Source organism: Cydia splendana, chromosome Z, assembly GCF_910591565.1.
Source record: "Cydia splendana chromosome Z, ilCydSple1.2, whole genome shotgun sequence".
Lineage (NCBI taxonomy): Eukaryota > Metazoa > Arthropoda > Insecta > Lepidoptera > Tortricidae > Cydia > Cydia splendana.
Window position 1 is genome coordinate 43,301,986 of NC_085987.1, and position 25,584 is coordinate 43,327,569.

The 25,584-nt window shown below is 36.8% G+C and overlaps 2 protein-coding genes across 4 annotated transcripts in view; one reads left to right on the plus strand and one right to left on the minus strand.

Moving 5' to 3' along the window:
* LOC134804037 (disco-interacting protein 2) overlaps positions 1 to 16,057 on the minus strand; it is a 136,569-nt gene extending 120,512 nt beyond the window's left edge. For all 3 annotated transcript variants that reach the window (XM_063776911.1, XM_063776910.1, XM_063776909.1), the window contains exon 1: positions 15,855 to 16,057. In XM_063776911.1, the coding sequence (XP_063632981.1) occupies positions 15,855 to 15,939 (85 nt within the window). In that variant the 5' untranslated portion in view covers positions 15,940 to 16,057. The remainder of the gene's footprint in view (positions 1 to 15,854) is intronic.
* A 4,928-nt stretch (positions 16,058 to 20,985) lies between these two features.
* LOC134804150 (protein phosphatase 1 regulatory subunit 12B) overlaps positions 20,986 to 25,584 on the plus strand; it is a 103,987-nt gene continuing 99,388 nt past the window's right edge. Inside the window, exon 1 of the mRNA XM_063777095.1 lies at positions 20,986 to 21,611. Within this exon, the coding sequence (XP_063633165.1) occupies positions 21,369 to 21,611 (243 nt within the window). The 5' untranslated portion in view covers positions 20,986 to 21,368. The remainder of the gene's footprint in view (positions 21,612 to 25,584) is intronic.

A 25,584-nucleotide genomic window follows, 5' to 3' on the forward strand; every position in this document is an offset into this window, starting at 1 on the left:
CAAATGGGTGAATTTTTTTTTGTCACTCGTTGCCATGGTTACGTGCTCTGGACTGATTTATTTTTCCCATTTTATATTTGGGCCGTCTACTAACCATGTTACAGATGTAGTGCATAATTGTTTTACATCGTACTTTCTTGGAAACGTTCGTATTTGTCATGCTACTTCATTCAATCTCAGTACTTTTTGTACCGAGACTGACTGAAATAGCAAGACACGTTCGTACGTTTCCATGATTGTCAAGAAGAACTGAAAGCCGCTCCCAGACTTATTTCTCGATTTATACGGGCATTTTGTTTCCACACACAAACGTACAATTTTATTTAACATAGTTTATTATTTCATAGCTATTTATTTAACATCGTTTATTATTTCATAGCTATTTAATTAACATCTTTATTATTTCATAGCTATTTATTTAATATCGTTTATTATTTCATAGCTATTTATTTTGAGCAACACTTCGAAGGAAGTCTAGTTTTCATTTATTTTTGTTACTCTCCGTAGTTGCTCTAGTACAAGTTTAAACGCGGACTTTAAGAGGAAAAGGGACCGTTTCTCCATACAACGTAGTCCCCATTTTCCTCTCTGAATATTGAAATTATGGAAAATATTTTTATATAATTTGATATATATTAACCATATATGACCCTAAATTTGACATTTTAGGATTTTTTTATAGTAATAATTAAATAGGAGCGAAAAACAGATTTCATACAATTTTTTAGATACTCCTAATACTCTTATAATAATTAAAAATTCGAACGTAGTGGCATAGCTGTGGTTCATATACATCAATTGGTGTCATAATATTTTCAATAATGTTAATGTCCAGAGAGGAAAAGTGTACGTTTGTATGAATATAACTATATTAAGATATAAGAAGCTTGATGGGAGTTTTCAGAAAATAGTGTAAGTACCCAATAAGCGTGAGTTGTTAAGAAAAGTGATTCTATCAGTTTTGTAACGATAGTTAAGCAATAAATTTCAATAAAAACTTGGTTTTGGTGTTGTTTCACAAACGTAATTATTTATGAGCCTAGAGTGTCCCACTCCTGGGCAAAGGCCTCCCTCCTCCCTTTCCACCCGATACCGATATCCGATATCGGGATTCACGGTATCACGGAAATCGGGCAGAACTAGACAAGTTTAAAAATAGGTATGTAATTTATATATTGTTAGCAGTGGCATTCATCGTTAATTAAGTCCAACTACAATTATAATACTCACTAAAATTAATAATGTATCAATATAACTTCGGGTGGAGCAAGTTATTAAATTTAATCGGGCCATTTAAATATGATTATACTGAAATTAATACGACATGCCTGTACGTGCAGCTTTCTGATTTTATGATCAAATAATTTTGATCAACTGAATACTGGCTATGGGGCACATTAGTTATTGAATAACAGCTTTTTAATTATTATTTATTTATTTTGAGATAACTTATATTAAAAATTTACAATAAAAGCATTAAAAACCTGCCAAACTTTCACATTTGAGGGCAACACTCTGAACTACCTCAATTTGAAGAAAATGAGATTTTTTTTTAGTTATGAAAATACAATGTATAATTTGGATACAATGGATAAAAATTAAAATACATATTTTAACAGGAAAATTTGGTAAAGACTGTCAGAAGACGCTGGATAAAAAAAATATAGGTATGGTAAGATAAGATAAGATTTATTGTTTAACGGTGTACAAAGATGTTACATAATACAATTAAGAACCAACAGTTTATCCATCACGGACCGTGGTATTATACATATAATAATGATAAAATACACACAGACAATGTAACGATATATTGTGATTGTATTTTTATCATGTAGTTCGATATCCGCAAACTATTAAAAAAAAGTGCCGTTTGAATATGCACATTCAGATTTACCATATCATGCAAGGCCAGATTTTTTCCATGACCACACTTTATTTATATCATAATTCATAACATCGTGCATAAATAAACAAGGTGATAAAAGAAAACTAACTGCATAAGCACAGCATTTATTCCATAATTATGCATTGAATATAAAATGCTAGCGATAAATATCGTGATAAACATTGATAACGAGCGTATCAACACGTTATTCGCCACAAACAATGCTGATTTTTGTTGACTTCCCTATCATATTACATATATATATATATATTATGTATAAGAAGTCAGTTCTCTTGTAGTCACTGTGTTTCGACAGCTAGCGCTACATAGCCTGTCTAATAGTAAAATCACTTCGAAACTTATGTGAATGTGAAGTGTGTTGCGGAAAGTTTCCACAAAAACTTTTCACAACACACAAAGGACTTGAATATAATTTTATTTCATAACATTCTTGAAAAAATGGAAAATTTCTATTCCCGTATATAAATATGAGTTCTCGAAAAATTACCATCAGGAAATTTAACAGTTTTGGAAACTTTTCGACTGCATATTAGTAGCTACAATGCGCTACTGAGGTATCTTATTGTTAGTCGCAAGATAACGAGTCTCATACTCATAACATTGCCCTTTTCATTGGTGCCAATATTATAGTAGTCGCAATACCAACTGGCGACTGAGGTCATAATACCATCTCTTTCACACTTAGTTGGTCTCAACAATGGTAAAGGAGATAAGCATTATGACTTCAGTCGCCAATTAGTATTGCGGTGAGTATAACACAATCTGACAAATCTCTGTCCAAAGGTATTGTTTAAGTCTTTCCGTGACCACAGCTGGTGCAACTCAGCTGAAACGTCGGAATTAAAGGTAAAAACAATGAAATTATATCGCGTTAGACCCGTTTGTGTAATTAAATATAGGTATTGTTTAAGTTATAATCCATAAAGTATTTAGTTTTCAAGATTTCATCCGGTAATTCTATCTATTCATGTATTCCGGCCGAGGTGCTTTTCTCAAAAAATAATAGCCAATAATTTAATGTACTTGCCAGCAATGTTGTACTATAATCTATTGCCGGCGCGCCTCGCAAGGTTCGCGCAACACGATGCTTATACGGCCCCGACACTATCATGAATCTGACATGACTTGTAATGAAACTCCAGCGTTTGGTCCAGTCCGGTCACGATAGTCTTAATACGGCCCCGACACTATCATGAATCTGACATAACTTGTAATGAAACTCCAGCATTTGGTCCAGTCCGGTCATGATAGTCTTAAATCTCCCCACACACTTATCAGTATTTTACATCATTACTTTTCACGGGGAGTTTTAAGTTATTATTTTCCTAACCGTTTGGCTTAGTTTTGTTATAGAGTACGCTTTGAAGAACACAAAAACCTAAGTATTCAATCAACGGTTCCAATTCTTCTAACCTGTCTTAACCATACTATATTGTCGTACTCGTAACTCTATGCTTGATGAGACAGAAAAATGGAGAAACAGAGATAGGTAGTTAGAAAATGATTTAGGGTAGTGGCCATTGATATAGAATAAGAACTGGATACCCAATCAGCCGCAACAAATGGCCCCGCAAAAGTAACGTTAAAACAGATCACGCGTTACTTTTTCGTTTAGTCTTGTATGGACCGCTCTAATGTGAAGTTGTCAACAATGTCGTAAAATGGTCGTAAAAATATGCAAAAACAACAATGATAAAACAAGGAAAAAGCATGGAATGTATTTCTTTCGGTTAGTTCTTTGGATAGCATTACATAATTTATGTAATCTGGTGGTAATTTCATGGTTTTGAATAAATTATTTTGTTAGTCCCAAAGAAGGGATGTGAAGGAACAAAAATCTAATGAGTCGATGTGAGGTCATTACTTTTTTATTTTTATATGGAATTCATAAGATATAATATTATGTTTAAATTCAAGATTTCCAAGAAAACCTATGCGACGTGCAGAGTGGACTGCTATTATAGCAAGAGATAGGGGTGATGCAGTTTTAAACAAGGCAAAACGGCACTTGTGTGTTCGGCGCATTTCCCTGTTTCCGACATATACACCACCAATAAGGGCTTACATCGACTAACTGTAAATGTTAAACCTGTCTGAACACAGTGACGACCACAGGATTTTTTTGATAAAGACCATAACCAATCAGTACCAGTAGCGACCTGAATGTCCCCGTGCACTATATTGCAAAGAACGAAAGTGCGAAGAGTATTATATAGATCTAAAATACACAGTTATTTAATAAATTGAATTTATTTCAAGGAAAATAGTATTTAAAGACGTATACTTAGTTATTAAAAATAAATTTGTTTTATGATAACTTACACGGGTTGTTACCATGAATTAATTTTATTTGAACTCCCGATCAAATTAAATTTGTTTCATTTATTACTTTGGTTTTTCTGTACAGTAATACCTATTAAAATGTACCAAAGGGACTCCATTCGTTCATTATTCTCGTTTGACGTAAATACAAAGGTGAAGTTACGTTTAGTGCCATCGGCCTTAAAGTTTTAACAGTGTTGGTAGTAATGTTTACAAATTTGACACTTAATGCTTACGACAGTATGTTCTTTTCCGTACAAAACATTTATCTTGACTCAAAATTTACGTAAGCGTTTTTATCATCAATGCAAATTTGCCGCTAGTGTCATTCTGACCCACATTTTGTTGATGTTTGTGTTCCGCTCTGTGTGTCTATTTCTAATACTAAGTCAGTGGTAGTGGCACAAAAGATAACCGACCCCCAGAAGATGAACGTTTGGCTTTAAAATCTAAATAATCAAATCGCATTATTTTACACAGAAAAGATTCTTGACTAATTCCTCTAACGTTTTTGTTGCTCAGAATTACATATTTTACTTTATTTCATTAAAATATTTGCAGTTTAAACATTAAAAAAGAAACATTTTGATTTACTTAATCTGCTTTTATATGATACCCCACACGTGTATGTGCAATGCATGGTTTGTGTATAATACTCAGTATTCTTGTCTTTGGATAAGTAGTTGAGATGCAATTAAAAGTTTAAAAGTATAATATTACGAAACCAAGTGGTTAGGATTTTGCTGACTCAAACAGCCCTGGGTTAATTTGTCTTTACGTATGAATGTGTGTATAATTTGTCGAGGGCAGTCATCACTCGCTGTGTGTTTGAAAATGTTTTGACGTAACCATGGCAACGAAGATAACAAACAATTTATGTCAGACAGAATGACAGACTGAAAGGATTTGCTTCACTCATTAGTGTAACTAATATAATATTATACATAATATATTTAGATCACGTCTCACATCTAAAAAAACGTGCCGAAGAAGATAGACTCTGACCACGATAGTCGATAAGTTTGCTCAACCTGCGTAGTAAGAATGCATAAATATCTCAATAAGCTCCATACTTGACGTACTGAAAGAACTACTGCTCGGGTACTGAAGAGAGAACTGCTCCTAAGGAAAGCTCCCTGGTGCCATTGTTGATGAGGAGGATTTAACACTGGTGTTAAGAAAGAAGAAGACGAGTACGGCGCCTCGTAAGACAGTGTGATACCGCCGAGCCGCCTAATTCCGGCTTGCAGATTGCTACACCCAGTGTTGCACTGTATGTGTCGCGCCTGCATTACACCGCCACGGCTGCTAGAGAGGTGGAGTACATATCTACACCAGAAGACCGGTTACACGCTGAAGGTGTTCCAGTTTCGATCGCGCCACTACGTGCACTTCAACTCTTATGTGATGCGCGTGCAGCGACCGCTGCAGGGGACCATCGAGTGCGCAGACTTCTGGCCGAAGGGTGTAGTGTTTCGGAGGTTCCGCGAATCGGACACAAGAGTAGACGATTCAACGGAACCACGCCGCCGTTCTGTCGCCATAATACTGTTTAATTTTAAGTTAATGAAATTTATAATTATGTATGTTAATCTGTGAAGTATGTATCTGTGTGCCTTTCTTGTCTAAAAATAAATGTTTTACCTATTTTATTTATTTTTTGTAGCTCTTATATATTATAGTGGTTAGACTCTAATCGGTCGTGGGAGAACTCCGTCTTTCTAGAGCAGTGGTTCCTAACCTTTTCAGTCCGGTCACCCCTATGACTAACTAGGGAACCTGATTTTACCCCTCCTCCCAATGGTAATATAAAATAAATCGTGTACGTTCGTTGTATTGTTATATTAGGTTAGCTTATTACCCCCGCAAAATACCAGGTTTACCCCCAGGGGGGTAAATACCCCCAGGTTAGGAACCACTGTTCTAGAGTCTATTCGGAAAGAGAAGAGTCGTGAAATGTATTGGGCCCCATACATTACACGACTCTTCTCTTTCCGCACAAACTATATTAGGGTGACCATCATCGTTCTAGCACCGTCCCGGCATTTTGCTACGGCTCAAATTTCCATAGTAAAAAAATATTATTTAATTATTGTTAACAATTGAAAGCAAAAAGTATTTTTTTCCTGTATGGCAACTTTTAGAAAGGGACAGAGATTTTCTTTAGGCGTCGCATTCTGCATGTTTTTCTTTTTTCTTCAGAGTCAAGTGAAAATAAACTTTAGAGCAATGACAATAGAGTAGGTATACTTCACTTATTGACTTAAATGCCAGTAATAACTGTTAGTATAAAACCTTCTTGTTACGTACTTTAAATGACGGAATGAGGGATTAGAATGATGCGCTCCACTCACTATCAGTATAATGTCATTATTTTGACATTACTTCAAAAATATTAAAAATGTTTAATAACTTCATTATCGTCTATCATTCTTTCCGTCATTTCTGATTCCATCATTCTAATCAATTCACTGTCAGTATTAATGTCATTCCTAGTATCATTACTTTGACATAACTCCAATACTGACGGAAATTATTAAAATAAACTTCATTACTTGCCGTCATTCCTTCATTACAATCCCTAAACTATCACTAAAAACGTCGTTCCTTCAAAGTAATTTCAGTATTCATGATAGTGTCGGGGCCGTATTAGAACTATGACGAAAGTAATGACAATATTTCCACGTGTTTTTGGGAAAAGTTCTTTTTCAATACAACTAAAAGTAATAAATACATCATAAAACGATATGAAATAAATATGTCTGTTTATGCGTGACAAGTATTAAACGTTTACAATGTTGGTTAACCAGAAAATAATAGAAAATGTCGGTAAAAAGTCAAGTACGGGTAAACAAAAAGTAAACAATAGCTACACCGATCGTGGTAAAAAATAGATCTGTCGCGAAACGAGAGTTGTGTTGAATGCTTTGTTGACTTTGTTCGATATACAGTCGACGACAAAATTATGTTTTAATATTTCGCCTTATTGCAAAGGAGCAAAGTGTAAAACTGCAAACACATTTATGACGATGACTGTACAAGTTGAAATATGATTACTTAACACGTTTGCTCGTTGATTTCAACAAGTGAGATATATAATGGAATCACTGTCAACCCGGGTGATCACGGATATTTTATTATTTTTCCGTTAAATAAGTTTTCAATACCAGAATTCCGGAATTAAAATAGGTATAGAAAAAAAACCATTTAATTTTTTTAAGGTAACATCAGTTAAATACTAGTAGCCAATGAAAATGGGTCATAATTTGATCACAACATTCACAACACTGATAAACGAAACGAAGATAACTAATGCAGTACGGAGTGAATATGGAATATTTGGATAGGTATATTAAACTAAACATTCGCAAATATCGCACCTTTCTTCGTATTTTCATATTTTTTTATATAATGTAACAAAAAATCTAATACCGGAATTTTGATATTTGTATATTGATCCTCTTCAATTCAATTCCGGTATAGAAATATCGTAAAAATCTGTCCGATATTCCGAGACGTAATATTTGACGTATCTTAAAGTTCGAATCGTTCTGCGAATCTCGAAACCGATAGATTTCTGCATTATCGCAATTCTGATACCGACGTTCCCGTAACATTGAAAACGAGTGCGCTTCGCAACTATGGCAGCATTTCAAAGGTATTTCATTCGCAGAGTTGTGAATAATTTCATATTCGGAGTACTTCATTACGAGTTATTACCTATAATTATTATAGTTAGGAGTTCATGTGTTTAGACAGCAATTTCATTGACAGTGAAGATTTGAATCAATTATAAATGCTCCTAACTCTTATCGAACGAGCTAACGAAGCGAACGAAGTTCTTACATTCGACTTGGGACACGCGGCTGGCTAGGGGCACGTCCCGGCATTTCGATGTTTTTAAGCTGAACTATCAGAGGATAGTTTGATACTCAAGAACCTAAGAAAATTTGTTCTAATTTAAATGAAATTGGGTAAACGTGTAGTCGAGGGCATTATATTTTAGTCATTAAATTATGAGCAGGCTCGATCAAGGGGTTATTGAGTTAGAAGAGCTTAGAAGGCTAAAAAGCTATTTGTGAGGGGTCTTGCTATTCTGGTCATTTTTTGCAAGAAAGTATGATCGAGTTTGGTATCAAATGAAAGGGCTCGGCTTGCACTTTTATAATATCGTTTTTAAATCTACTATTTTGAAATAATTAGCAAATTATTAGCAAGATAAAAATAAACATAATATAGGTATTTGACATTTGACAGGAAATATTTCGGCTTACCACAGATACAGTATCAGTTAAGGGCTCCACAGACCTTGTAATATATCCACGCGATTTTTCATCCATTGCCGCCTATAGTGGGACATAAAATAGTAGAAATAAAATAAAATGGAACTCTAAAATTTCCATACTATAGTCGGTCAAACAAATTTGTCAGTATAAAAAGGCGCGATATTCAAATTTTCTATGGGACGATAACCCTTCGCGCCTACATTTTTTAGCCGATTTTTCTACTGACGGAAATGGCTTGGCAGACTATAAATTGTTGCCATGTGTAAGCATTATACGTCAAAAATGTGACCGCTACGTAGAAAGGGAAGCCCTCATTTATTAAACGACTTCCAAATCTCAAAAGGAGGAGATTCGATTGTGATTTTTTAGGGTTCCGTACCCAAAGGGTAAAAACGGGACCCTATTACTAAACTCCGCTGTCCGCTTTAGCCAGACATGACCCGGATCCGGGCTCTTATCTGGACCTGAACCCGGACCTGGACCCAGACATGGACCTGGACTTGGACCTGGACCAAGACCTAGACCTGGAACTCGACCTGGACCTGGACCCGGAACTGGACCCGGACCCGGACTCGGAAAACTACTGATACCTAAGCTAAATAAACCACTATGATTACCTACCATAAAATGTAGGTATAAGGTATAATGATGCCAAACTTACTAGCTCCTCCCGCTCAAACCCCCGTATACCGCACCGCACGCGCCGTTAAGTAGGTTAGGTTAGGTTTGAACTGCGATCCTCACAGAACCGAAAAAAAGTGGGTTAGGTTAGAACTGCGAGCCTTACAGAAACGAAAGGCTACTAGAAAAGTGGTTTTGGTTAGGTTCGAACTGCAATCCTCACAGAACAGAACTGCTATTAGAGAAGTGGGTTCGTTAGGCTAAAACTGCGACCCTTACAGAGACGAAATGCTACCTACTACAAAAGTGGGTGGTTTTACCTCCTTTTCTACATAGTGCACCATCTATGTACAACAATCTTTCACCGGCCCCCATAGAAGTCGGTTTTTTTTAAATTATTTTCTACTATTTTATGTCGAACTATACGAGTAAGTAGGTGCAACAAAGTCAATCGCTCTATATAATTTTTGGCAAACCGCGAGTTCTCAGTTCGGGGCGAACTACTAGTAATAATTAAATAACTGGGAGTCCGAGCTTTGCTCGTAAAACAAAAATGTGCGTTCTCCCAGAGATAAGACCTAGCTAGATCGATTTATATGCCATATACATATAAATAAACAAGAACTGCTCGTTTAAAGGTATCAGATTATAAGTTAATTCTAAAAAATCAAACGAAGTGGCATAGCTGTGGTTGATATGTTATACGTATCTATTTAATTGTGTCAAAATATCCAAAAAGGAAAACAGGGACTACGTTTGTACAGTCGACGTCAAAGATTATATATTTACATTTATTACGTCGACTGTGTGACAAGGCGATTTAGCGCAGACGTCCACATTCGTCTTCAAATGTTTCACATTACTAAGTATTCATAGTAATTTACAAACCTATCAACTAGTGCGACGGTTGGTCGGAGGCTGAATAGATAGGTACCTACTTTAGTTTTGTTATAATCATAAAATAGCACGGTCCCCTGGTGCCGGCGTGTCCTAATTGAGTATTAACCCATTGACACAATATGAGGGGTCTGTACTGTAGGAAGGGAAAAACGATGCTACTGCGTTATTTTTACCCAACTATGGTAAGTAAAGGGGGTTATGATTTTGGTGACCTATGTTGTGTAGAGTGTGGTGGCGTCATAACTACTGAGAACATTTGGTGAATGCGCCGTCAATACGAAAGTAAGAGATTCTAGGCACTTATATGACTTATGCAAAAAAAGTCAGTTTCAAGTTTTTAATTTTTTTTTTTCCAATTATTTGTACAGTCAGCATCAGTAGTAGCGAATGAAACAACGCGCCAAAAGTATCTGCCATCCTGGAATAATCTTCCAAATAGAGATATTTCTACAATTCGCGGTCAAAAGTACCTGTCACAGTCTAACAATCACTACACCTTAAGGGGCTCACTGATTAACAGTCCGCCGGATGGTATCTGCCTGTCAGTTGTTCGGAACTGTCAACTTTTTGTTCTAACTGACAGGCCGATTCCGTCCGGCGGACTGTTAATCAGTGGGCCCCTTAATAAAACGAAGTCCCCCGCCGCGTCTGTCTGTTTGAGAGTTTGTATGTTCACGATAAACTCAAAAACTACTGAACGGATTTTCATGCATTTCTCACCTATCAATAGAGTGATTCTTAAGGAAGGTTTAGGTGTATAATTTGTTAATCCGTGCTAAGGCTTCATATAGAGACATATCTCATTTTGATGATATTAGAAAATGATGAGTTAAGTATTACTTTTCACGCGTACTTCAGGCTAAGTACGTATAAAGTTAGTCAAAACCAATAAACTTAAAAGTAATGTTTTAATGTTGGCCTCTATTTTTAAAGGGACTGGCTATTTAGAATTTGCACAATAAATAGGTACATCCATTTTGATATACTTTACAATATAACAACTTTTCCAAGAATATTTGTATCAATCTGTATTAAATTCTTATTTGCCTGGAATCCATGAATTTTATAGAATCGTAATTCGTAACCATTGAAGTTGAATTGAATATCCCTTCGTACGCTTGCACAAATCGCAATATCATTTCAATAAACTTATATTCGTATCGTTATTTTTCGTATCATAAATTCACAATATTAACAAAAAAATATATTTACATATATCACTTCACTCATTGCGCTGTTATTAGTGTTATTACACTAAACTTGTTGTCCGGATGCTAAATTGTCCAGTCAATTGTTTAAGTGTCACGATCGAACAATAATAAGTCTTAACGTCTTCCTACTAAAGTTCATTTTAAAAATTCCCTTAGAGGATATTATTACTGAGATTGCTGTTAGCGCCAGACAAAGGAACAGGAGGCGTCCATAAGCTCATATCATTTAATTAACATGCCACCGGCTGGACTTTTACCGACTATCTTAGGAAGGATTAAACCGACGTCAGGCGTGACTCACTCCGCGATTTCGTCGCTTTGCTACAGGTAGCTAAAAGTACATCCGTTCCGCCCCAATTTTGGGGAAAGCCATAAGCCGCGCGTGGCGCTGTCGCCACCTAGCGGCCATATCTGTGCTGATCGTAACAGACGCGTTTTGTTAGAGAGTGAGTCTTCTGTACCTAGTACTATTATTTATTCTGTGCCGACGTACAGTCGAGTTCACAAACATCTTTACAAGCCAATGTTCCAAAAATATATTTACACGTCTCTAAGGCCCACTTGCACCATCCTACTAACCCGGGGTTAAGCGGTTTAACCGTCAACCCAGTGTCAAATTGTACTGGTAACCATGGTAACTTCAGGTTTAACCGGTTAACCCCGGGTTAGTGGAATGGTGCAAGTGGGTCTAAGGGTGGTATTCCACATGTCCGATTTCTTCGTCCAATGTGTATATTGTCTCACATTTTGCTTAATGAGAGAATGAGACGCAATGACATTGGACCAAGATATTGGACTGATGGTGGTAGTGGTAAGACAGTAACAATAGAGCCGCGTTTTTTGTACGGTTAAGAAACAAATGGGCCCCTACAGACAAGACTTTGAAGTCAGATTTGAATCAGAACATAATATTTAAGGAAAAACCGGACAAGTGCGAGTCGGACTCGCCCACCGAGGGTTCCGTACTTTTTAGTATTTGTTGTTATAGCGGCAACAGAAATACATCATCTGTGAAAATTTCAACTGGTGACAGACGGACGGACGAACGGACGGACGGACGGACGGACAGCGGAGTCTTAGTAATAGGGTCCCGTTTTACCCTTTGGGTACGGAACCCTAAAAACTCTGTATTCAACTCTAATTTTGTATGCAGTAATTCGTGTATAAATGCTGTTTTCAGGTTTATTTACGAACAACGTGCATTCGACCGAATTAACATAAATAACTTTCGTGCTCTCATCAGTTGCACAATTTTAAGTAAATTCATATTAAAATGCCTGGAATAGCGTACCGGCTTTCGTATGAAATTGAACTCTGTTCCTTACGGACTAAAGTCCCATTTTGAATAGCTTATTGTTAGTAGACCGTTCCACGCCCCATTAGTATTTATAAAGAGTAATTATTTAATAATTCGCAAGGCATTTTATAATTATCAAGATCACGAAACAGCACGGTCCATCAGTCAATACATAAATAGTAGGCATAGCGTTGCTGGAAAAAATATTCGCATAGCACTGGCATGGCGGCCGATTAAGACATAAAACAATTAAAATTATAATCCATCGTTTTATATCTTATTCAACAAGTAAAATATAAAAACATAAGTATATACATACAGTTCTTCTTTTAGGGCATTTTCACTTTTTCCGATCCAATTCGGATGTCGGATGCGACCATAAAGAAGTCAAAATTTAAAAAGCGCCTTTTATATGTACTCTATTACTCATTGTTTAAAAGATTTGTTGTTAAAAAAAAGAACCTTGAACCAAAAATGAATGACTTCGTGCCATAGGGCACTTTCTAGTAGCTGCTTTTCTCCAAGGATCATCCGACATCCGATATCGGATCGTGCCAATGTGCGCTAGCTACCGAGCTCTTAGTCGGTAACAATGCACTAAAAGAGTAACAAAATCACAGATGAATTTCAGCAGCACAAGTTGCTAAGCTATCGAGGTGTTCATAAATGATCTTGACGCGACTTTATTGTTAAGAGAATAAGAGCGTGCCAAGGTAACTTTGAACACCTCGCCCGCTTACCAACTTCTGCCGCTGACTGTACTGAAGAGACATTCATCTGTGATTCGCACAGTTTTTCGTAAAAATACTAATGAGGTGTGGAGCCATGTAAATAAAGGTAACTTTGAGTCATAAACAGTTATACCTATCACTTAATTCACGCACACAAACTTCAGTTGACAGAAACAAAGTCATATCGGTGCGGATCCGGAAATATCACTGGTTTGTTTTCAGTGGAAAAAATTGTATATTTTAGTAGTTTCCTATAACAAAAAAATATTCTGATATTCAAATGGATGTACTTCCCTTATTTTTTAACATTTTTGGATAATTATTTTTGGACATTATATAGAGATATTCACAGTCACGGTATTTATTTTGGAATAATCCATTCAGTAGTTTTCAAACTAAAGCAGTTCAAAATCAACTCTGCATTGTGAGAATTTAGAACGTTTTCTAATATTTTTTTAGACCAAGTACCTTAGCGAAATTGTTATAGTATGTTATATATAGGTAATCTACTCACAAAGCCGTTTAATTTTGTACCCCACATGGTAGGTTTAAAAAAATCTTTGTACTGCCGACTTTATGATGTCACAGTAACTACCCCCACCATTTTCGCGATTGTCATCACACTCATCTCATATATTTGTATTCAGGACATCATACTGACTGCATTGATACTTAAATATACCCATATCCGAGATGACATGACCGAAAATCGATTTCTAGAAGACTTCTAGACAAAATATATACTATTTGTTAAGTGTCTTAAGATTCTAGGTCATAGGTGCATCATACTAAAGCATACATGGTGTACCGAACTATTTGAATACTTTGGATGCTACCTACTATATGACGCTGACTGTACAATAGTATAAAATATTTGGAACTACATATTTTGTTTACCATTATGAATGGCAAACTGTATATTTATGACAATCCAATTAATGTAATTGTGTATTACATATAAGAATTATACATCTATTCTTATAAGAATGAAATTTGAATTGGACAATTTTACAAACTCCTAATAACATAACTCTTTTGTTTAAAGTGTCATTCTATGGAACTTGCTAACTATGTAAACAAGCCGCCATATTGAAACAGTCTTTGAATGATGAATTTACTAGTGACTTTTGTTTACATAGTTAGCAAGTTCCATAGAATGAAACTTTAATTGAATTCTCAAACAAATGAAATTCATCCTTACTTACTATACAACAAGGTTCAAATTAAAAATAGGTAAATTTTGTATAGTAGGCCTACAAGGTAAATATAAAGAGAATATTTTATGTCATACAATTTTGGGCCAGGCGAATAATATAGTTGCAAGCTTTTGGACTGTAGTTAGGTGGATTTATGGTATTATTTTTCAGTAGCAGGGTGACTATAGAGCTATTGGCCAGTATATAGTAATTAGCCACTCCTTACAAATCAGAAAGAAACACGCCAATTGAAACCTTATTATTAAAAGTGGCCAATTACTATACACTAGCCTATAATTATAGCAGCCACCTAGTATTTAATTTCAGTATTATATTATAATTTTACCAATAAATCCCCTAGTCGGGGTCAGTAATGTTATTGTTTTTATTAGATAACATAGCACCTAATATTCATGTATTAAGTTACCCATCTTTCCTCCCTAACTATATTAGTATGTGTGCATTTATGATGTTTATCTATGTGTCCCCTGATAGATGAATTACTTTAAGAGTTTGTTGACTTATCAATTGACAGTTCAATTAGGTATCAAATAGCACCTAAACTAGATAGCCTGGTCTAGATGCTTATCAACAACATCATATAATATAACTATACTGCAGTGCTACATATCTACTTATGAATCAATAGTTTTCAAGAAAATTCTTATCAAATGATAAAGATTTCTAACTAACAACAGTGTATATCAGTGTATCTCTAACTGTAAAATCGAATTCAAAAACGCCAATTTGTAAGCACTTAGTACCTCATTCAAAACACAGACGCCTAAATTGTATTTGAGTATGATGTAAATATGTACAAAGAGTATGAGTAATACTGCATTGTGCGAGCGCGAGGGGTATTTTATTAATGGTCGACAAGTCACTCACACCAGTTAATAAGGAAAACACATGCAAAACTACATTCATGTACTTTGTATACAACACAGAAGCGTCAAAGAGCTGCTTTAGGGTAAAATCTTCGCGGTATGTAAGTTTGCTGCAAAGTTTCTACGATCGTTCGGAATATTTCCCTGCGGCTGGGGTGCCATCGTGCATACAATTGCATTCCTTGACAGCCGATGTGTGACAAAACGCGTAACAACTCGACCGTGAGCCGTAGCCCCGATACCATTATCAGTACTCCAAGAACTAAGAAAACACAAGACGCTACTCTCGCGCTCGCTAAAAACATCGTCAGCTGTCACAGATTGCGTCAATACTAGATAAACCTGTTCTGTGCCATCAACAAATATTTTATGCCCCAACGGACACAATTGTCCTTACCCAGAAAAAATCAACTACACAATAATAATGGTAACAAAATAAACTTAAGTTAACAAATTATCGATCTATGGTGATCCGCAAGTTACTGCACTCTTACCTTCGGATAACTCTAAGTCCAATTCAGCTAATTTGTCTCTTATCTCGTCCGGCAACTTTGATATATCAACACTTAAGTCAGCCATCGTGGTAAAACACTCTTTTCACACAAAACAAATAAACTTAGCGAGAACACTTCAAGAGACCATCGTGACACATGGCCATCTTGAATTTCGAACAATTTGTGACTCCGAGTGTACTGTAGTATAGGAACTGTTAGTCTTCCATTAGAACACTAGATGGCGTCTGCACCAGCTCAAAACAGGTTTGTTCTCTTTTAGGGAAATCATATTGGTTTACATTTTATCTTTTAAATTCCTTTAATTTTATTATGATAAATAACGAATTATTTCGATTTTACCTATAATATTCTTTAGGTTTTTAACAGTAATTTCATCACACGCTTTTTTAAATCAAGAATATGTGACGCTGTCTATGGTTTTGATATACGATTTAAAGCAGCTTTACACGAAGTGAAAAATTAGTGTTTATAAAAATTGGTTTAGCCCCCATTCGCACGGCAGCTTTTTCAACGCGCGTTAAAATAGCGCTTGACTCTGTCTGTCCTTAGAGTTAGACCATGAAAAGTCTGCAACGATTTTGATAGCATACGCAGTGCAAGTGTTATTTATAAGTCATTATTTCATACAAGTTTGACGTTTAAAATAACACTTGCACTGCGAGTGCTATCAAAATCGTTGCAGACTTTTCTTGGTCTCTAGAAACAATATCTGAATGAAATTGGTCAAATAAATAAAACGCACTTAAATATTATATGATGCCATATTATTCAAGGGGGCTGATGGGTCAGTGGTACATAGACATGTCGATCAATTGAAGCGGCGATCGGGTAGACAGTCTCTTGTATATCCCGTTCCAGAAACTTTGGAACCTGATATCCGTACAAATCCTTAAGGAGCCGTCTGGTTTGTTTACCGGTACCAATGGAGAGGCCCAGTCGGAACAGTCGACGGGCTCGATGATGCCATCGCGTAGCATGGCGTCCAGCTCGGCGTCGACGCGTGCGCGTAACGCGTACGGCAGCGGACGCGCACGGTGGAATACCGGGACCGCGCCGGGCCGCAACTGCAACGTCGCTTTACCGCCCGTGTACCGCCCTAATCCGCCTTGAAACAACTCCTTATACCTGTCACATAAAGTTTTAATGTTATCAGTTAATTTAGGATTTTCATTATTTCCACCTACATGATGACAGTTATCAAAAATCGGAATGCCTGTTTTTAATTCCACTAACCAATGTCGACCTATTAATGGGGTTTTACCACCCTTAATCACAAACAACTCTAACTCTTTCTCTGTAGCACCATAACGAACCTTGGGCTTTATCATTCCGGAAGGAGTCAGTGGTGTTCCGTTGTAAGACGTAAAAGAAGCACCTGGTGGTTGTAAAGGAATATCCTTGAAATAGGTGTGGTATGTCTCACTACTTATGCAGGACGCAGCCGCACCCGTGTCGACTTCCATAGTCAGTGAATGATTATTTATGGAAACAGGTAATCTCACCGGTGGATAGTCACTTAAGCATAAGTGATGAAAATCTTCCTCCTGCAGGGCCTCCAACGTGCGATGCTCTTCTCCGTCATCTTCCGTTTTCCCGCATAGTTGATGTAGATTAGTCCGTCTTTCGCGCGACCCCTCCGTTGTCAGTTCTGGACAGACGCGACGCAAATGGCCAATGCGCCGGCACCGGCTGCACTCGTAACTCCGGAACCTGCAAGTCTGGTAAGTATGGCTGTTCGCACCGCACCCGCCGCAGTGGTGGGTGCCTCCACCCGAACTCCGCCCTGGTGAACCACCATGTCCGCGCGATCCGCGCGTCCCGCCACGTCCTCCGTGGCCGCCAGCGTTGATACGCCGACCGTATGCCGCGGTTATAGCGTGTACTGGGTCCGCTCCCGCCCCAGCACCCTCGCCGTTAACCGCTCCCGCCGAACCGTCAACCGCAGCCGAATCTTTGATTGCGGCCTCTAAAGTCGTCGCTTTCTTAACCGCGTCCGAGAAGGTCAAACCTTCATCTTCGGCAAACAAACGTTCTCTAATCTGATCGCTTCTGATACCACATACGAACTGGTCCCGCAGATCAGTGTTTAGATTAGTCGCAAATTTACAAAACCGGGCTGCCTTCTTCAACTCCGCCACATAATCGCTGATACATTCCGTGCCCTGTCTCTTTTGCCTAAATCTGTAACGTTCCGCTAAAACTGACGGAGTCGGTTGTAAATGATCTTTGACTAATTTGACAACTGCATCGTATGTTAGCTCCGATGGTTTCTTCGGACTCGCGAGGTTCGTTATCAGCTCATACGCCTCGTCCCCGACTGTAGCTATCAATGTAGGCAGTTGATTCTCCGGTTTGATATCATTTACCTTAAAATACATTTCCATTCTTTCAATGTAAGCCGACCATGTTCCGTTTTTAACGTCAAACTCTTTTATTTTACCAATCGGCATTTTCTTGCCCTATTTTATATATGTATGGTGAGAATAAATTACCGCAAGCACGCTTTTCCTTATTTCCTTTCGTCGCCAGTGTAAAATAGGGATTTAACTACTGAAATAAGCACGAATGTAAAATAGCACATGAGAATATATTGACGACTTCCGATTGACAGACAGTTTATTTTTCTATACGTAGACAGCCTACATTGCAATTATATGGGTGTACTTTCGTTTCGGCCAAATACCTTTCGCCAAATTTCACTTCCCAACAAACTTATCGCAATAGTTTCATTTCCCAAAGGAACCTTTAGCAAAGTCACACTTCGCATATAATTTATTTGGTCAAATTATCATTTGGCACGATTTTACTTTGTCAAATATTATTAGGACAAAAACTTATTTAGCAAACGTTTTTTTATTGGCTAATATTATATTCCAAAAAGATGTTTGGTCAAATTGTCACTCGCAAATTTGGCAAATAGGTAGGCATCTCTATTTAAATCCGCACCCGGTTCGGACCCTGACCCTAGGACCTGACGGACCTAGACTCGGACCCGGAGCTGGCCCTGGACCTGGATGCGGGCTCTTATCTGGACCTGGACCTTCACTTGGATCTGGACCCGGACCTTGACCCGGAAAACCCCACTAGGATACCTAAACCATAAAATGTACTGTATAAAGTATAATGATGCCAAACTTAATATCCCCTCCCGTTCAAACCCCCATACACCGCACTGCACGCGCCGTTAAGTGGGTTAGGTTAGGTTTGAACTGCGATCCTCACAGGACCGAACAAAAATAGGTTAGGTTAAGTTAGAACTGCGAGCCTTACAGAAACGAAATGCTACTAGAAAAGTGGGTGGTTTTACCTCCTTTTCTATATAGTGCACCGACTATGTACAGTAATCTTTCACCTGCCCCCATAGAAACCGGTTTTTTTTTCTTAAACATTATAATATTTATGGTTCAACAAATCACATCCGTTTGCGTAAAACATAACCAAAATCTTAAAAAAACCAAGGTCGGGATTAAGTATTTCAAATGAAAGCAAAAATAAAAATACTGCAAGCCCTCTATTGGTATGTTAATTGTATGCCATGCAATATGCAATATTTTGGGACATGTAAGTTATGCTTAATGATACATTTGACTAAATAATACTTGGTAAAATGAAACTTGTCCAAGTAATTATTTGCTAAACAAAAACTTGCCAAAAAAGACTATTGCTAACTAAAAAATTGCGATAAGTTGTTTTGCCAAACGTTTTTTTGGGAAATGATAATTTGGGAAACATAGTTTGGGATGTGATACTTTGGGAAACGTTTTTGGCCCTTTCGTTAGTAAACCCATTATATGCGTAATAAATATTGCTGTTCCATATTTTGTATGACCGAAAAATAATGAGCCATGTGAAATTCTCAAGTCCGCTATCCCTTTAAGCTAGGTGTAAAAAAAAAACAAATACCAAATCCAAATAGATGAGCCAAATAACAGTGTGTAATATGGACTTACGTTCGCAGATTCGCGTAGTGATTCGCCCATGAGTTTGGAGGGCCCTTGACATTGTATTCATACCATACAATTATATTGCCGTTGTATTCTCCTGAAAGACAAATAATAGTACACTAAATGAAAACCAAAAATTGTCAATCGGGGGAAATAATATGTGCATAAGCCACTGCATAAGCGTATTTTGGCATAGTCATAACCGGATAAAGAACCGGAGGGTTGGGGTACCCTACCCGTGAGCTTCACTCCCACCCTCCGCTACTTTTAGTATGTTGTTTAATACACCAATATCAGGGAGACCGAGCTTTGCTCGGAAAACATATAAAGACTCAAAAATGCGCGTTTTCCCAGAGATACGACCTAGCTAGAGCGATTTGTGATAAATTGATAATGATAAACTAACTACACAATTGACGTATAAATACCACTTGCACTGCGTGGGCTATCAAAATCGCTACAGACTTTTCTTGGTCTAACTCTAAACAAATTGCTTAAAAATAATCAGATCGTTAGGGTTACATAATCAAGTCAATCAATGTTTTAACTTGTATTGACTTATGTCTGTTGTAATTAAATTCAAAATATCTGGGAGACCGAGCTTTGCTCGGAAAACATCATGAAATCAAAAATGCGCGTTTTCCCAGAGATAATACCTAGTTAGATCAATTTATCGCCCCCGAAAAACCCCATATAGCAAATTTCATCGAAATCGTTAGAGCCGTTTCCGAGATCTCCGATCTTCGATCTATATATATATATATATATATAAATTAAACAAAAATGCTCGTTTAAAAGTATTAAAGTTAGACCAAGAAAAGTCTGCAGTGATTTTGACAGCCCACGCAGTGCAAGTGTTATTTATACGTCATAATTTCAAAGAAGTTTGACGTTTAAAATAACACTGCGAAAATAGCCCGCTCCACACTCGTGCGCGAACCACGGCGTGAAGCCGCGAACGCGAGTGTGGAGTCGATTTCTCAGATCTGCGAACTTCGCGCCGTGATTCGTGCACGAGTGTGGAGCGGGCTTGATATTATGCATGAGTGTGAAAATACTTATTAACGTTAGTCGGTTCTCATTGTCCATTCTATTCACCATAAACAAGGTAATACTTTATAGACCGACAATACATGGCAACAATGTTCAAAAAAGTTTGTAGCTAGGTGGCGCTGGGTGTTTTCTTCTTCCCGTCATTCACACTTGATAGTTTTTTACTTTTTACATTTCGGTAGTTTAGTTGGCTGTAAAATTATTTTCGTAATGGCTGCCACGCTAAAAGTGTAGCTCATTGGTTATGTCATGTATATAAAATCATTATTCGTAAGTGTTACATGTGTAATTCAACAAGTGTTATGAACAATGATCGCATGAAAGGAGTCTTAGTCTCAATCTCGCAGGGACGTTTCTTCTTTCATGTTTCCTTTTTTGGCAATTAAGTTATGGACTCGGCGTTTGTGTACTATATGTAATAAAAACATAATCTATGCGTCGTGAAAAGTGTTCTCTGGGACCATATTGAGTGGAAAGTGTTTCGAGAGAGTTGAAAATGACGGATACGCGTTCGTCGTCTGCGTTGTTCAAGCGCGCGGAGCAGCTGCGGCGATGGGAGGAATCCGACACCAATAAACAGAGCCCGACTCCTAAGCGGGCGTCGAGGATCCAGTTTTCCTCCGGGATCGTGTTCCTGGCGGCGTGCACGTCAGGCGACAAGGACGAGGTGCAACGTCTTCTGAAAGCGGGAGCCGACATCAACACTGCGAACGTGGACGGGCTGACAGCTCTGCACCAGGTCAGTTTCAATGCCCTAACACACATCCCAACTCTTCCTGGTCAGTGTCGCTTCTAAATACCGCTCCTTGGCGGCGGTCGAGAAATACGTAGTTTGACAGATACGAAGTTTCAAACTGGAATTCAACTTTTTATCATATAAGTTTGCGTGAATGGCGAGGTTTATTAATGACGATTAATTTAATCACGGACGAAATATTAGTGACGATTTTAATTAAATTTTGGGACTATTTACAAAGCAACAGGCCTTTGGAATTATAAATATCACAGTTTTAGTCATAGGAAGAACATGCTAAGCAATAATTGTTATGTTATCTTACCAATCATTTTCCAAATAATTCTAATTAAACAATAAACCATAACCTTATGACACTGAATAACAATATCTGTGATGAATAGTGTACGGACAAGTGGTGGCATTTTGAACAGAGCGGGAAATGGAGTCGCCTAGGTGCATTTTATGATTGATGAATAACAATTAAATGATTTTTCGAAAACATATTTATTACACTTTGTAATTCTTATTCAAGTAGTGCCAAAGTTTATTTATTTATTTATTCAAGTATCTGCTGCGATGTTTACCTAATTATGCTAACACAATTATTTCACATGATATACAGTACACGCTATTGTTATCGTTATATACAAGATTATCGTATGGTTCAATCCACTTCAAAATTGACGATTCTGGTGGGTCATTCATATTGTTTCATTTACATTTCTGATATTGTGCTGTTTTCAATTATTAGCCTAGCGTATTACAACAACAAATATAGCAAACAGTTGTCTAAATCAACAACATCAATAGTTATTTGTACAACAAGAGATCAAAGTTTGATATTTCTTCGAGTGCTTATTTTGAGTCCCGTGCAAGCGAAAGATTCTATAATAGATTCACGAGCGTAGCGAGTGAATCTAATTTAGAATCTTGAGCGTAGTAAGGGATTCAAAAGCGCACGAGATGTAAATAACTTTGATCTCGTGTAGTACACAAAATTTTTCACCCTAAGCAGTGAGAACATACCTAGAGGGACAGAGATAATAGAACCCAAGTATATCGAAATTGTATTAGACCCCGCATGTTGAAATGACATTTGACTATAAAGGTCATTTGAATGTCATTTTGTCTCACTCAGTGAGCAAAATCGCATTTTGCTCACTGAGTGAGAGACACCCAGTGAGCAAAATGCGATTTTGCTCACTGAGTGAGACAAAATGACTCAGTGAGCAAAATCGCATTTTGCTCACTGTTTTTAAGAAGCAAAGTACCCTTGTTCGAGCTGCTGAGGTGAAAATTATTTTGTTGTATCTACAGCTTATAAAGTTTTTGGCCAGTAATTAATTAAGGTTGTTGTATATGGTTAAAAAGTATACTGATTGAATGTGAGAGAGCAAGAGAAATAGATTTTATAAGTAAAGAAAATATCATATAAAATTTGAATTTATTCATTCAATCATAAAAAGTTAGTGATAATAACGACTCTATTTCCCGCTCTGTTCAAAATGCCACCACTTGTCCGTACACTAGTGATGAAGATGAATGAAAATAATATAAAGTAATAGTAAATGTATAATAAAATGTCCTTTAGAATGTAGTAGATTTCAAGTTAGCATCATTGTGTATTCTCAAGTCTATTTTGAAGACAAATTAAACTGGTATTAACCTTTTATTTGTGGTCAAAAATCAAACATTAGGAGGTAAAAGTTAGTGAGAATTAAGTAATGTATTCTTTGTAACGTCCTTCCAACTCGCCGAAAAATGGTCGGGTCTTACACCTTATCCTCCTATGTCCCTGTGTAAAATGTTTTGTACAAATTCCAAAATCTATTCTGATCTTTTATTGTGTAACTAAGGGTTCCAATTTCAAAAACGAAACAATTATTTCTGGGTCTCAGGAGGTTTAAAGCTTAAAAAAAAGTAAAATATTGTGCCCTGGTTTTATTTAAATTGTCCACTAATGCAATGCTTTCGAACAAATATTAGCAATAAACGGTACCATCTTTACCATAAGGGCACACGGGGCCCGTGCCCAGGGCCCCCATCCTCAGGGGGCCCCGAAGACAGACAGTAGCAGTATATTTGATTACCCATAATAAATAGAAGATCATAGTAGAAAAATGTTAGTTTAATTTGCTTTCTTTACTTTCCAAAAGGGCCCCAAATTCTTGTGCCCAAGGACCCCAGCATAGTTTAAGACGGCCCTGACAAGAAAATCTAACAGTAAAAGAGCCAGTACTATCATGCATATAAAAATCAAATTGTCCTGATATTTTAATAGAATATATTATTTGCAATCAATTATCATCAATTATCATTCTAATAAGTTATGTAACATAAATCCGATATGGCTAGTTTTGCTACAGTTTACTTATTTTTATACATACATTATGTCATAAGCTTAAAACAACAGTGCTTATTCAAACTACTAAATTAATTTGTTCCTGTACCTATGATTTGAATTTAAAGGTTTCAAGAAAAAGGAAGGTGACTTCATCTTAAAGCAGACTTACTAGACCCTTCCTCTTTAAAATATCTATTAAGTAATAATCCTTTATTTCAGACAGTAAAGTAAATTTCATTTTTTCTACAGTTCTTGCATAGTTTATTTCTGTCTGTGTGCCATTTATTGGCAAAAGACAAAAAAATATCTATTAAGTGCCTATTATTAATTCATACTAAATCCTTTCAATAATAGTGTATAAGATTACCCTGTCATGCAGTTTCATGATTGCAAATAATTGGATGTAAATTAATTCGTTGTTGCGCTTACCAAGTCTTATATGTGCGAGATCTTATTCTAATGAATTAATACCTTATGTATTTCATTGCTAGGTAACTATATGTCAATCAAAAATCGCTGATATGTGTTCAGCTTTGAAAAGCGCAACAATGTTATATCCTTTTTTTTTTTCTGTATAACACCTTGGTAATAAGGAAATTCAGTAATTAAAATTAGTATGTTAGTACAACTATAACTACTATTAGTAGTTAGTTATCAGCAGAATAATCAAGTAGTTGGGGAAAAATGTATTGACTGTTAATACAATTATATTTTTACAAGAAAAACTGGGAGCGATCAGTAGTGGACGTAGTAGTAGGATGGGAAAGGCATCACTCATTTTATTGAGTTATTCGATTTAGGAACTCATGACCTGTCATTAGATTTGGCTCCAAATATCCAATGTCTGGTAATCAGAATGGAGGTCCAATCATTGTTTTAATATTATGAAATTAACTGTTTATTCTATTCTGGGCAGTGTAGTAAATATTGAAATTTTTAGTCTCTTATATAGCTTCACTGCATATTTTTTTAAAAGAACTTAAATTTTAACCATCTCCTGTTGGTATCTGATTAGGTTGAATTTGGAGTACATGTATCCGTAAATTCTATGACAGTGCAATAACATGCTAACTCGGTTTAAAAACCCGAAAAACGCAACACATTGAGTTTAGGCTCATTAGAAAGTTCTCGAGAAGTTTTTGATAGACATGCGAATGAGAAGAAATGCAGTCAGCAAAAAGTGTCACTAAAAATTTTTTTGACAGTAACTTGTTTTTAAATCTCAATAGTTAAATATTCAATACGACCAAAGAATGTCTCCTAAACTAAGCTAGTTGTCACTTTTCATTACATATTATTATGTTAAACTATTACTATCTGCCATGGAATCGTTTGTAATGACAGGTTCTAAGCAGAAACCACAATAGAAACCCATGAACTATTTAAGTGGCGGCTGTAATTATGAATACATGAACTGGGAATCACATTCTTCTTCCATGTTTCCTCAGTGCTGAGGATCGCGACCATGTATGCTCCCTCTCCATAGTGTGCGGTCATAAGCCATATGGGTGCACTGCATGTTGCCGCCAACCACCCTGTTCACAGCATCAAACCATCTCTTGGGTGCTTTTCCTTGCGCACGCTTGCCATCCATTTGACCTAAGATAATCTGCCGCATGATATGACCAAAAA